Source organism: Ixodes scapularis, unplaced genomic scaffold (assembly GCF_016920785.2).
Source record: "Ixodes scapularis isolate PalLabHiFi unplaced genomic scaffold, ASM1692078v2 PGA_scaffold10__122_contigs__length_95168666, whole genome shotgun sequence".
Classification (NCBI taxonomy): Eukaryota; Metazoa; Arthropoda; class Arachnida; order Ixodida; family Ixodidae; genus Ixodes; species Ixodes scapularis.
Genome location: NW_024609836.1, coordinates 86,438,627 through 86,452,251, shown reverse-complemented (window position 1 = coordinate 86,452,251; position 13,625 = coordinate 86,438,627). Strand labels below are relative to the sequence as shown.

Genomic DNA, 13,625 nt, shown 5'->3' with positions numbered 1-13,625 from the left:
AAAGCTACGAGCTGAGCTCTAAGCGGACAGAAGGGTTGTAAGCTGAGGTGTGATGCTGTGCCAACGATATTGAACTACGTCCACCCACTCCTCGCCCAAATCGGGTCAGTCAATTTAGGTCTGTTCGATTCCCCTGAACTGGCTGACAGCGTCCATGCAGAGGCAGACGACAAGAGCAGACGGCGATAGCAGACGACAATCCTCGTCCGCCTCTGCTCGCGGTTCCATTTTTCGCAGCTCTTGCTTAAATGTCTGCAATGTTTAACAATAACGCCGATGCGGAGGTTGCATTTCCTCTCATTTATGATAATAACGTACCCGCGGTGGATGCGGAATTGAGATCATAACCGAGGGTAGAAATTTGCTTGATTATGATATTCTGAAAGCGTTTTGGGCACCTGCTCGCGTAGGTTTGGCTTCCTGTGGTGAGTGTTGAAATATTGGCTCGCGTAAATTGTTTCTTTTTGATGCTATGCGGAGATCCAAAGTGTTGATATTCTTACTTACAGACACAGGAAAGGTATTGCCCTCATGATAGTCCCCGCCTTCAGTTGCTCTTGGATGCATACTGAAGATCCGATACATTTCAGAGGTCTGGGATTTAGTGCGTTGACACTCGCGTGTCCCCGTAGCTGAGCATAATACTGCATGCTTTGTCCGCTGGTATCTGTGGACGCCCACCAACGGGCCTGGGAAAAACGCCGAGAATCGGCATTTTTGCCGATTCTCGCTTCAACTTGACGCTGAAGTTACGGTCGTTTATAACTGTCTTGGCCAAGACGCTACCGTCAGGCCTTCCTCTTCGAGGTGACCGGTATACCGACCGCGCGCTGCCGCCAGCGACTCCCGACGTAAAATCATCCTGATGCAGCGAACCTATCGTCGAAATGCAAAGATTCCCTTTGAGGGGCTTTTGCCACGACCAGAACTTCCTGGCCGAATCGAACAGACCTTGATTATGCAGCGAAACCGAAACCAACAGTTAGGCCATCTCGAAATGATACCAGAACTTGTATTTAGCACGCGTGCAGCCCGTTATCTGTTTGACCCGCGTGTGAAAATGGAGCGTGACTACGATTCACCAAGCTCGTCCAAGTCAAGTGACGACATGCATTCGAACGGTTCGCCGTTTGCCTTCGGCCCGCGGACATCGCCTCTGGGGGAACGACCCGCAGCCTCATCACCGATCCAGTGGATCCGCCGAAATATGTGCCCAGATGCCGCTTCGTGTACCTAGCTGTGCCACTTCAGAGGCGAAATCTGCATCCTTTGCTTTGCAAGCGCCCCTAGTTCGATTGGCGTCCGTCGCAGTTGTGTTTGCGCGAAACAGCATACGTTTTCTCGAAGCTTATGGCTGTCTGCGAGTAATATCCTGCTAAAAGGCGGGACTTTTTCTGCACGTGCTTGGGAACTGCATTAAAAGAACCGTGTTTCAGTAGGGTACTACCTAGGAGACTATATAATTCGAAACAAAATACAAGACACCCGTCGACCAACGCTTGTTATCCCCCCCATCCGACAAACCTTTGTGTTTTGTGACGTCACGCAGCACTTACGGATGTCAGCCATTGACAATGGCGAAATTTAGGGTGCAATTTCGTACATAGGCTCATGAAAGGTTTAGTTAATAACGGGATATTATATACCAAAATAAAAATGACGTTTGTCTATATGAAGGCTCCCTCAATGTAACGAGCGCAACAACTTAAGTACTTCCGGTTTCGACCGGACAATCCCTTTAAAGGGGTACGGAAACCAAATTCTGGAGCTCATTTCTTTGTTTCAACACGACGCAGGTAGCAGCACAACCACAGAAACATAAATATTGCGCTAGAAAACGCAAAAAAAAAAACATATTTTAAAGTGAATTAAACGATAATCAAAAACCACCTGGTAGTTGGTTATGAAGCTTCAATGGAATGTCGTGACGACAACATGCCTCTGAAAGCAGCGCCGCAGCGGTATGTCCGCTCACTGGTATAGATTGCCTAGGCCTGAACGCAATACCGAGGCGTCTTGGTGGAAAGAGCCAAAACGAAGTGAGCCACCTTGGTTTCAGCTCTCGCGCGACGTGCAAACGCGTGCTTCGGTTGTTCTCAGGTTTGGTGCGCGTGCTGGCCCCGCGATATCTACAGCCCTTGGGTACTTCGACAAAGCGAGATTGTAACGCGTTGACGCCTCCAAGTGGCAAAACTCGTCACTACGGTACGCTTGGTCGTCCGAGGCATGATGACGTCAAGACGTCTGCCGGATCTCCCGAGATGCATCGCGCTCCTCCATGGCTGATTTTGAAGCGCTCGCCAAAATCGCGGCATTTAGAGCATAAAATATAGCCATGTGCTCAAAATACGACCGTGCGATTATTCATTACAGGCTTAGCTGATCATATTGAACTCATTTCTTGATGTTTTCTCTATATTTCAAGTTTCGATTCCGTATCCCTTTAAGTTAAGACAGCAATTGCATCCGCACGCTGTCATGCTGCAGGCAGGAGAATAGAATGCCGCGTTTCCTATCGTCACAGTGTGGCAGTATGGCCTAGCATTCTGGGCACACCCCATGCGGAATTTTATCGCGTTCGGTTATCATACGGTTGTCGCCTACTCTCTTGGCGGTTTTGAAGCTGGGAAAGGCATTGCTCTATTAGGTGCAAAACAGTATTTCCTCGCCCCACGCACACGCTCGCTGAATGGGTGGTGGCCGATGCATGCATTTCTCCCGAAGAGTCACCGGACCGCCTCCGCGGAGCCTAGAGATATCTAGCGACACTCACAAATGAATGTTCCTTTCTGTCCCCGCTTTGATCTCAAAAATACGATTCTATTCCAAGACAACGGATGAAAAAGCTTGAAACAGAATTGAAATGAACCGCGTCCGCATACTTAGGGAGCGGCACAAAAAAGTTAGGCTTAGCGGGGGTCATGCTAAGCGAAAAGTAATGATCAAAAACAGGCAGCATCCGAAAGTTGCGTCTGCCCATTATTTATATAAACGTATCAGTGACGTCACGGATACGTCATACTCTTAAGCCGGGGTCGCACTGCTTAGACATCCTACAGAGGGCGGTCTCCAAACATCAGACACCGTGGTTCGAATGTCGCTTGCCAAATTTCTCCCTGAACTCGTTGCCATGCGGCATTCGAAGCATGGACCTCGTGGTGACTTGCGTTCGAATTGGTTTGCAGACTGACATTTGTATTGTGCATAAGCAGTGTAACCCCGCCTTCAGTGTTAGTGCGGCTAAGCGTTCTTTTGTTTTTGCTCGAATGGTTAAACACTGGATTCCTTTTGCTCAAGCAGGAACAATTCTTGGTTTGAACTTGCTTCATGATCAATTTGCCGAGATCTTGTTTACTACACACTGAAGGTAATGGCGTCTGCAGGATCGGCTTTGTCGTAGACGAGATCGCTCCCTCTTTTCTGTGCCCTTTATGCTCAAATATACACGTTTTTTTTTTTTTGCATGTTTTCAAGGTGAACGGTTTTCGACTTGAAAGAGAAGTTCAAACATCACACATTGAGAAGCATTCTGGAATTTTATTTAGAAAACAAAATGTTTCAAAATGACCCAACAGTGAGAACATTTTTAGATCGGTTTAGTGCGATCAGTATAGAAAACAATTACCGGGCGCAAGCCGGCGCCACTTTTGGCGGAAATGGTCAAGACTACGTTCGGAGTGCCTTTTCAGGTGACGGTTAAAGTCTTACAAGGAAGAGGCAACTTCGAGAAAAGACTGCCAATGTTGTTTTTTTTTTCCACCGCTATACCACTTTTAGGAATCGTAGTGGAAGCTTTTTAACGTCGATTCCAAAGGGATGCCTACCTGCCTTGCTGTCTCGACCAGAACGTGCGAAATCACGATCGGCGACATGTTTACCCAAATAACCCTAATCATCCCACCCATCAGGGCATCCACCCAACGCATTACAGTCTTCACTCCCGGCCCCATGCCGTCGACCGTGATGTATTGCCGTTCCAGCCGCACCATTTCCAGACTTTCGAGCACCCACTTGCTCGCCGCGCCTTCCGTCTTGGTCACAAGGATCTGTCCCTCGATCCTGGACATGGGAGCGACGGTGCGTATGGACCCGTTAAGTCCAGAGCACATGGTCCATGGAATGGACAGCTGGAGGAACTCCGTAGCGCGGAGGCTGAACTGGAGGACCCTCTCGCTGTCCCTGCAGAACGTCTCGTAGGGCCGATCTGGCTTGAGACCCGCCAGACCGCTGAAGCTGGAGTTCCCCAACGTGAACCCGACGTCCGAGTCGTGGTCCTGGAAAACGCCCGTTGGAATCGCGTCGTGGAAGTCCGCCGGAAGTGCCGAGAAAAGCTCGTCCAGCTTGTCCTCCCAGTTGGGGTCCAGTGGTGGGCATTTGTCTGCAATGACATTAAAAAAGAAAAACACGAATTTCCGCTGAGAAGTACTTCATTTCATTTCATTTGTTTTGAAGTGGGGTGTGGAAAGTACAAAAGGTGCATAATTGCACCTTACCAAGGACCTGTGCCCCTATACAGGCTCCAGAGCGTTTCAACCAATACAAATCACACACAAGTTAGTTAAGAAGAAACAAAGACGATATTGCCTATAGATTTTTGGGCTGTATGTTATTTATGATGGAAACCATTAACATTTATTCTATTTCTGATGTCATCTTTACTCTTTCAGCCATATCTAGAATCAGATGATGCATGTATAGAAGTTGGGAAATTTGCAGTGTAAATGTTTGTTGAAGATAGTTCGTACGTATTCGCCCTTTAGCATATTCCACAGATTTTACGTTGTAGCGAGTATTTCTTAGCGGAAATTGGGTGTAAAATAAATCCGTTCCAGTTTTGAGATAATGAAAGATAAATTGTGTACGGCTCAAAAGTATTAATTGCTGTACAGTAATCAAGCGATGTTTTTTAATAGAAGCATATGTGTGATCATCATGACCAAGACACTAGATGGATCAAGATCACTTTTTTTCTGGAGCGCTAGTAGCTTTTCAATGTTGCTTCTTGTTGTCGTTCCCCAAATTAATGAGCAGTAATGTAAATGAGAGTGAACGAGTGCGTAGTATAATTGGCACTTGAGCCATGTTGGTCATAAATATCTTAATTTATGTAATATTCCAATTGATATGCAGAGTGTTAAAGGTAGCTTGGACAAATGAATTCATAGCGAGACTTTTTGGTCCTAATATAATATAAATAATACCTTTATTTACATCGACTATGATGGAGACTCAAGGAACAAGCTTTGTAGTGTACGGTATGACAAACATCGGACTCCTCCGCTGATCCCCAGTAAGCAAAAATACAAAATACAAAAACAAAATAAACCTGCACAAAAATACTAAGGTTAAAACAAATCATACGTCTTGAAAACGCACAAACATAAAACAAAATTGCATACTTCACAAAAATTATGCGCAACAATGCAACCTTACATTATAAATGTTAGACCGCGTACATTCACACTATATTTATACATCGATTATTGAATAAACGTGGTAGCGCGAAATTGGGAAATCTAGTGCCATAATTCGATCACTCTGGCTGTCAGAGCCACTGTATATGGAAGATCTGGCCTGCCAGAGTAACAACTGTAGAAAATCACTATGGGAATGAGATCACTCGCGACAACTATTCCGTGAGTTCAATCGCGTAAGTTATTCCAGCGTGGTACTAATCCGGAATACATATATTAATGCAACAACAGTCGAGAGGCGGGCGAGCCGCCGTGTCCGTACCTTGCCCTCATCAGCTAAATTTAGCGGGAATCCATGGCCACTTGGTCACCTGGCTGGTGCAACAGACCAGCTTGAAGACGAGGTCTACGCCTGCCCCCAAACGTCAAGGCTAGTGAATCTAAGCAGCGCCGCCTAGCGAGCGTCAGCATGACTGCCAGCGCGTCTGACAACGAGTGCGACGCTAGCAGCTGGCGACGGAGTCATTATAATGTACGCTAGAGGTTCAAGTGGCGCTAGTGTGCTGTGGCCAATTGAAGCAGACAGCAACCAATCGGAAATCGACATCCGGTAATGAATTTCTATGGGCAAAAGCGAATGCATTTTCTCTCTGCGCTCGAATATAAAAGCAAATATCACGAATAATTCGTACGTACAGGTAGACTGAACATTTTTCAGTCATGCGGACGAAATAGTTGGTCAGTTACGGCCTTTTCATTTAAAACTCGTGACGTTAAAAACGATGCTAAAGTAGCTTTGTTGGTAGTACGTGTATTTATATGCACTGTCGGACACTGCTAGCGCGAACACGACGTTGGCACTTTCCAGCATGGGGGATATACGTGCCACACGAACGAAGGACATCTGGAATACCAAAAGAGACGACAAAAACTACATAGTAACATTTGATCAGTAACTCCTTGTGCATGCAGATGATCAAAATAAATTGCATGCCACGTAATATAGTCCGATTTGCAATAAATAAGTATCTCTTTATTATTTCTGCTCATGAATATGTGCAAAAATGATTGTTCTGCACTGAAAACATCATCCGCACGCTCGAAATCTTTAAATATAGGGAAACGCCACAGAGCAGGTGGAAGATAAAAACGATCCACATAAGAAATGATAAAAGGACACCTCTAATAGCCCCCTAGAGTATTCTTTACGCCTTAAATGCTTTTAACCGCTCGTAAAGATGCAGGACGGGGTCATTTTTATATAGTGAAAGGGTGGGCATATTAGCAATATACATGTAAGGGTCATCGCTTTGAGCCTTGAACACACTGTACATTTCTTTCGAACGTTATTTTGCTTAGAATCGTCGCTCGTTGGTTTTAGATACCTGCCATGGAACAGAGGTTTGGGCCTGAAATATAGCGAGATTTAACATCGTTCAGTGGTAAAGAAAAAAGCTGTAACTAAAGCAATTACACTTTTATAATCTTGATTAAGTTACCTGCCATTCGTTGCGACCAAAGTAACAAATGTTGCCTATATTATTTTCCGGCGAAGATATCAAACGCACGCGCGTTTTCCCCTAGGAATGCACAGGAGCACCGCAAAAATGGACTGGTTACTGTCTGCTTCAATTTGCCTCCCGGAAGTCGCATAGACACTAGCGCCAGTTGAACCTCAAGTGTGCATAACTCTATGGGAGGAAGCGTCTGGCATTTTGCGGCGTCCTTCGCCGACCTTCAGCGTGTTTGCCGCTTGGGGATCCACTAACGATGACGTCATACTCAGGCCTTGTCTTCCACACTATAAGAAATAGGGGGTGTACAGTGGTACTCCCCTTGTCCCATATGTAACTCCCCAAAATATCGTCGAGCTGGCGATACTATCTTTTACAAGCGGCGTGATAGCGGATATAACATAGTAAAGACTACAATAACAAAATACTGAGTTTTTGCAGCTGGGCCGAAAAAACCTTGTTTGTCTTAATGTAGCCTTTAATGAGTACATTAGTTATTTTAACATGTTGTATCGCTCGACCATCAAGGCGTTCGTAAAAGTTGGTATCGCCAGCTCGACGTCGGTGGACAGAACGACGAGATTTAATTTTGGGGAGTTACATATGGGACAAAGGGGAGTACCCCTGTACACCCCCTATTTCTTAGAGTGCAGATGACACTGGCCGGTAAGTCACCTGGTTGCGTGATCGCGCGACACACGTCAGTCCATTCCGGCTCACGAGGTGTCACGTTGTCAGGTCGTGGTTTCACGTGATGCAGCTAACATGGCGTCACGCGTCATTGTGACAAGTTACGTGACGTCACGAGACTCCAGGATTCGAGACCGTGACGTCACGCTGCCAAGATTTGAGTATATAGCTAATAAACTCAGCAAACAGGACTTTTTTTTTTGTTTTTTATTCCTAGAGTGACGCGAAAGGTGACTGTAATCCTTGCGCAGGTTGCATTTATGCCTCGCTTCTACTACCGCCATTACACTGGGAATGAAAAAGTGCCCAAGACTCCAAGTTTGGGACACATACTTTATTGACGTAATAATAACGCTACATTTCTAAAAAAACAATGTGCTCATACCTGTTTCATCGTGACGAATACGCGCCGTGGCGCTACCTAGAACGAGACAAAGGAGGGCGACCTTGTCGAATACCATGTTTCTTCCTCTTCTGGATTCTGAAAAAAAAAAAAAAAAACAGCTTTTGCATGATTGCATGTAAAATTAAGTCCATCGTTTTTATATACAGACGTACGCTAATACTATATGACTGCTTTTATGGTTACAATTGTGTTTTGAGAAAAACCTGCTTTTCTGATTTTTTTTTTTTTTTTTGTAAAGGTACACTTTTTACAGGAAAATAGACACATTTCGATTTGTTTAAATTTTTTTCTAGAAGACATCGTTCTGCAAAATATAATCGCTTCTAATATATCGCAATTTGTAATTTTTAAAACTATGAAGGAATATTTCTTATGTCACGTCTCATGTTATATCGATTTATATTCGCAACCTCGGCCCAAAAAGTTCCAAAATTTCGAAGTAAATTCATTATGATAGAAAGGTGGTCTAGTTGGTACATCACTGGACGGAAGCGCCGAATAAGGAGGGACGAACAAGTAGGCAGAGACGAAGCGCACTCACAAGTCTACGTCTATTGAAAACAACATACTATGAATGCAAAAAATGTTCCAGAAGGTGATAAAACAAACTACTCCGACTTGGCATAACAAAAATAACAATTTAATCAGACGTTTCGTCTTCCATACATGAGTCATTATCAGTGAAGCCAAGAGGCAGCAATGAGAGAACCGCGAACCAGAAAAGCTATTTGGATAGGTTCGCATACAGTTCGGGAAGGGGGCCGTGGTTGGAGTTAGAAGCCGATTAATCACTCCGGATGCTCCATGATTCCAAGTACCTTCGTGGACCTCACCTTTGTTCGCGCGCCAAGATAGACGCGTTCTCGAAATCGAAACTGTGACCCGTTGTCCACCAATGGTCAACCAGCTGTCTTTGCCCTAGGGGCATGCGTGGCTTTCGCCACATCACATTTGTCTTCTTTCATACAGGTGCAACGTTTGCGGCCAATCTCCCCAATATGCGATGCGTCAGAATCTGGACAGTTCCATTTAATACACAGCACCACGCTGGGACTCTGGGAAGGTTTTGTCTTTTGGTTTGGAAACGAGGTCACATAGTTTAAGATGGGGTTTGAAAGCTGTTCGGATGTTTAAAGAGGCGAAGAACCTGCAAGTGGACTCAGAAACGCCTTTAATATATGGAAATGTTACTTTCCCTGCTCTATTACGATTTTTATTCTGATGTCCACCTTGTGCCACCTGCTTACGCGTGTTTTCGATAAAAGGTCTAGGATAATGTCGCTTCAACAGCGAATCGACAAGAACGGTATCTTCAGATACTCGTAGTTCCGGATTAGAAGAATGTGTTGGACCGATGTAGCAAGGTTTTTAAGAATCCTCTTTTACTCTCAACCGGATGATGTGAGTTGAAGTTTAAGAAGTTATCTGTGTCGCAATCTTTACTTTACACAGTTTTTTATGTGTGCTCGTTGTTGTTACGACAAAGGAAAGACAGTGCGCTGTTCTGTTCTCCTTCACGTGTGAATCGGATTCACGGTTCAACGCTGTTCAAAGTTAAATGAAAGCCATTAACATGGTCTTTGTTTAAAATTATGAAAGTGTCGTCCACGCTACGCCGAGAGAAGCCTACTGGGTGCACAGTCCGCTGTAGTGGGGACATTTGTAAACAATGACGCAACACCTAAAGAAGCCATTACGTTATCCTCGTCAAAGAAGTGACCTCGAGCGTGGTTGGTCTTCCGAAAGTTCACAGACCCGAGTGCCCATTGCACCCGATTGTTTCCTTCATTGGTTCCCCCACTTACAGCCTGTCAAAATATTAAGTTGAACTAATTACTCTAGTAACGGGAACAAACGATTTGACCGTAATTCTGAAGAGCTTGTGGGCCACGTTCGAAATCACGTCCTTGACTAGGACGCCGTGATGGTTTCTTTGAATGTCATTGGCTTGTACCTCCAGCCGTGGCCTCCTTCCCGAAGTGTATGCGGACCTCCTTAAATACGATGTCTGGTTGGCGTTTCTCTCATTACCGCCTCTTGGCTTCATTGCTAATGTATCCCGTATGGGAGACGAAACGTCTGATTGAATTGTTATTTCTGTTGTGTCAAGTCGGTGCAGTTTGTTTTATCATCATACCATCAGTACCGCCTATCTGGCTGCTTGTTTAGTGAAAAAAAAAAACGTATCTGTCAGGCGTGACGGCGCACTAATACATGTGCCCTTCTCTTGCTCTCTAATGCGAAATGCGTCGAAACTTTCACGGGCGGTTTTATCTGCGTAACTCCCGAAAATTGGTGTTCTTGCCAATTCCGGGTCGCATGTTACCATCGCATGCACTGCCAGATTGCCCAACGGGGAATGTTTTATTGACCACGCACGTTCTCTTGCCCTCTCGTTAATGCATCTTCCCGATTCTCCGACATACAAATTTCCTTGTGAATGGGGCCAGCAATGAACCAACTTGCTCAGCTTAAGCCTATACAAATTTCCACAAGCCATAGGAATGTATACCACTGATACTGCACAATTTATAAACTGCTCTGAGATCTTCTTATGGCACTCTTTGCCGTCTTCTGTTTCTTTCATTTATTTTTAGACATAGATTAGAAGGCTCGCTTAGGACAGAAAACACCGCCGGCACTTGGAAGTGTGAAGCCACTTCTTTTAGATTGTGAGGCAGATTATGAATGTAAGGGATCACCGCCGGTCTAGTTTCGTTTCTAGCGGGACTCAGTGCGTCATAACATTTTTTTTTTTAGATCGGAAAGCTTCGTCTCTGTCTACGTCTTCGTCTCCGTTTATTAGGCGCTTCCGTTCAGCGAAGTAAATTTATATCTGATCACCATTATAACACAAAGTTGCAGAGGCGGAATTCGATTGGAGCCTGACCGAGCTCTTCTCTGTACGAAATATAGACACCATTTAATGCCCGGGGAGGAGAAAGAACCATCTAAGTCACAAAGTTCGAAGCCCAGAGATGTGTTTACATCAGTTTTTTACGGTATATGACTCAAGTGGTTTCAATGTCACGAAATGACAAAATTATGACCCAGGCAGGCTTAAATCATAAAGAATCGGACGGGACCACAAATTTCATATATCTTGAATTTCCGCGATATCGCGAGAAAACCGAAACAGATCGCTAACCTTCGTCACCTGAAATCGAATTACAGTGCATACCCACTCTCTATCCACGACACACAGAAGCTGCTAACGAAAGGTTCACTCACCGATGCTCGGAGGATGACAACGCGAAACTGACGTCAAGGGTGTGTAGTTGTTCTCCACGAGCACGCACACGACACTCCAGGGATTGGACTGTCTTGAGTTGTCAGGAGGACCGTGTCTTGCGCTCTGGTTATATGCTAAGATTTTGTTTTCTCTCTTTACTGATGCTCAAGCTTCACGTCAGCCGAGACTGTAAGTTTAGTTCGTAAAGGTCGGAAAGCCGCCGGCCTGGATGTGCCAACTCTGCGCGTCCGCCGATGCGGATCACATGACAGTAGCGGAGGGTTACTCGGAGGCCGGCGGCGATTGTGTGTTTAAGGCATAGCGTACAAGGTTAACGTTATTTTGGTCGGCGTAGGGCACGACTTGGCTCGTGTAGAGGAGAATGGCTCGGATTGCGATACCGCCGGGTAAGGTCTCTCTTAATCATATCCAGCTTGTTTCTAGAATTACGTAAGGATTGCTACAGCTGTACCAAAGCGGGACGAAGCGTTTGTTTTTGATGTTCGACCTTCGGAGCATGTCGTTACTTTTCGAAGTAACTTTATTTATTAGCCTCGTTTCTCTTCCTCCTAATTACACGTATAGTGCCTGGAAAGCGTTTCTGACGGGTGTGTGTTTACTACCCGGAAAAAAAGTGGTCTTTCGATTTCCGTCCGATGACGTCGTAAAAGTGTCATGTTGTCGCCGGAAGCGATCCTGGCGGTGTCGCAGCAGCGTCTGTAAACGTGGCAGAGGCCTGTTCTGCTGCAGGTTACACTCCAGTTTGACAGTCCAGGGAAGCTCCGACAGACAGAAGTTGGGACGCCGTGATGACAGCGACACCCATGTTTTGCCGGTGCTTTTTGCCGGAACTTCTACGACCAACCGCCAGGATTCCAAGATCTGCCAGTTCAAGCTTTTGTGACGTCATTTGCTTCCACTTAGAGATCATTCTGGATGCGGCGCCGGAATGGAATGCCAGGCACACCAGTGGGACTCGCGTTTTAGGCACACTCCCTCTCGTTGAGTAGAAGTAAGCGGTGCTGTGCTGGGAAGTTGACAAGATTTAGCGTCAACTCTCTCAAAAGTGTTGGAATTCCCACGCTGCCACTCGTGTCAAACAATGGCAGAACGCTTGGGTTCATGCTGGACACAGTCCGGCTTGTAAACTTGCGTTTTCCGTCTCAAGCTTAACCTCACAAGACCTGTCGCCCCCTGACATAGTTTGCGCCCGCCGGCCTCTTCTTCTTAATTCGGAGGTTCAGAGTGCCACTGGAGCAGTTGTTGGCCGTAACGAGTTACAAGGAACGGCGTTACCGGTAACGCGTTACTTTTTTCGGTAACGTAGTAAGGTACTCGTTACTTTTTTCAAAAGAGTGACGGTTAACGTACTTACGTTACTTATTTTAAGTTACGGGTAACGTGGTTAAGTTACTCATTGCTTCTTCCCAAAAGATAAAAAAGAAAAAAAATTACAATTAAATTTTTTTCATGTTTTTAATCGCCAAGTTATGTTGTTGTTTTTTGCGTTTTTCTTTGCGTGTTTTCTCGTGAGCATTTGGGTAAAACCTTAAAAAATAAAAAGATTATGTTCAGTTTCTGCATCTACATAATATTTTTTTTTAAATATGACGCTTATAAATACCTGTACCCTCGAGACAGCTAAACCTGTTAATTCATAATTGGAAAAGTAACGAAAAAGTAACCTGGGTTACTTTTAATCATTCGCCAAGATCCCCCAGAGTACAGCGAATAGCTACTCCAAGTGCGCTTTGCGAAAAAAACAGATGCTGAATATTTCTTATGGTGTGAGGGCTTTTTAATTCAGACTGGTTTCGCGACGGTTTCTCTTGGTAGTTCTGTATAACCTACATCTCTGTTATTTCAAAATATCGTTTCCTTTAATTTTACTCACTGGCCAATACGAGTTTCTTTCGGAAGAGCCCAATTCAAAAGAAAGAGCCGCAATCTAATATTCATCGTCATCAGAACTCGTAAGTACTGAAAAAGTCGAAGATGGAAACCACGACGGACATGGCTGGTGTAGCTCGAGGACGCCAGTTAGGTGGAGTCAAAATTCGATACTGTCTAACCGTTTCTCAAATAATGTTCCTGCTGCCGTTATCAGTAGAATGAAAAACAGAAATCATTGCATCACCATGTCCGCGAATTTCGGTTGCCTTCTCGCACGCTAACCCAGGCATTTATATGGGCCGCTAAGAGCAACATCGGGAGATAAGTGAGCTTTTTTTTCGGCCTGAGCCTGTTCCAGTTTTCAAAAGCAGATCGGATAACGTCCACAACCAACAGCTTATTGCGTCTTGTTAGATGCGCAATCTAATAGAGACTCAAACTTCCCCGTCTCTTTTTTTATATGAGGCTCCAGCATA

At 45.0% G+C, this 13,625-nt stretch overlaps 1 protein-coding gene across 1 annotated transcript; it reads right to left on the bottom strand.

Moving 5' to 3' along the window:
- Positions 1-3,517: 3,517 nt before the first annotated feature.
- On the bottom strand, positions 3,518-11,487 carry LOC115319326. The gene is made up of 3 exons (XM_029979256.4): positions 11,256-11,487; positions 8,004-8,099; positions 3,518-4,378 (listed from the first exon to the last, which is right to left on the bottom strand). Exons 2-3 carry the CDS (start codon positions 8,077-8,079, stop codon positions 3,774-3,776), a joined length of 681 nt encoding a protein of 226 aa, XP_029835116.1. The 5' UTR covers positions 8,080-8,099; positions 11,256-11,487; the 3' UTR covers positions 3,518-3,773.
- Positions 11,488-13,625: the final 2,138 nt, after the last annotated feature.

What these genes read in the sequence shown, in the direction of transcription:
- LOC115319326 (XM_029979256.4), bottom strand. Translation starts at nt 8,079, where the DNA reads ATGGTATTCGACAAGGTCGCCCTCCTTTGTCTCGTTCTAGGTAGCGCC. An exon ending in TATTCGTCACGATGAAACAG is followed by an intron (nt 4,379 to 8,003) that starts GTATGAGCACAT and finishes ATGTCATTGCAG; the next exon opens with ACAAATGCCCACCACTGGAC.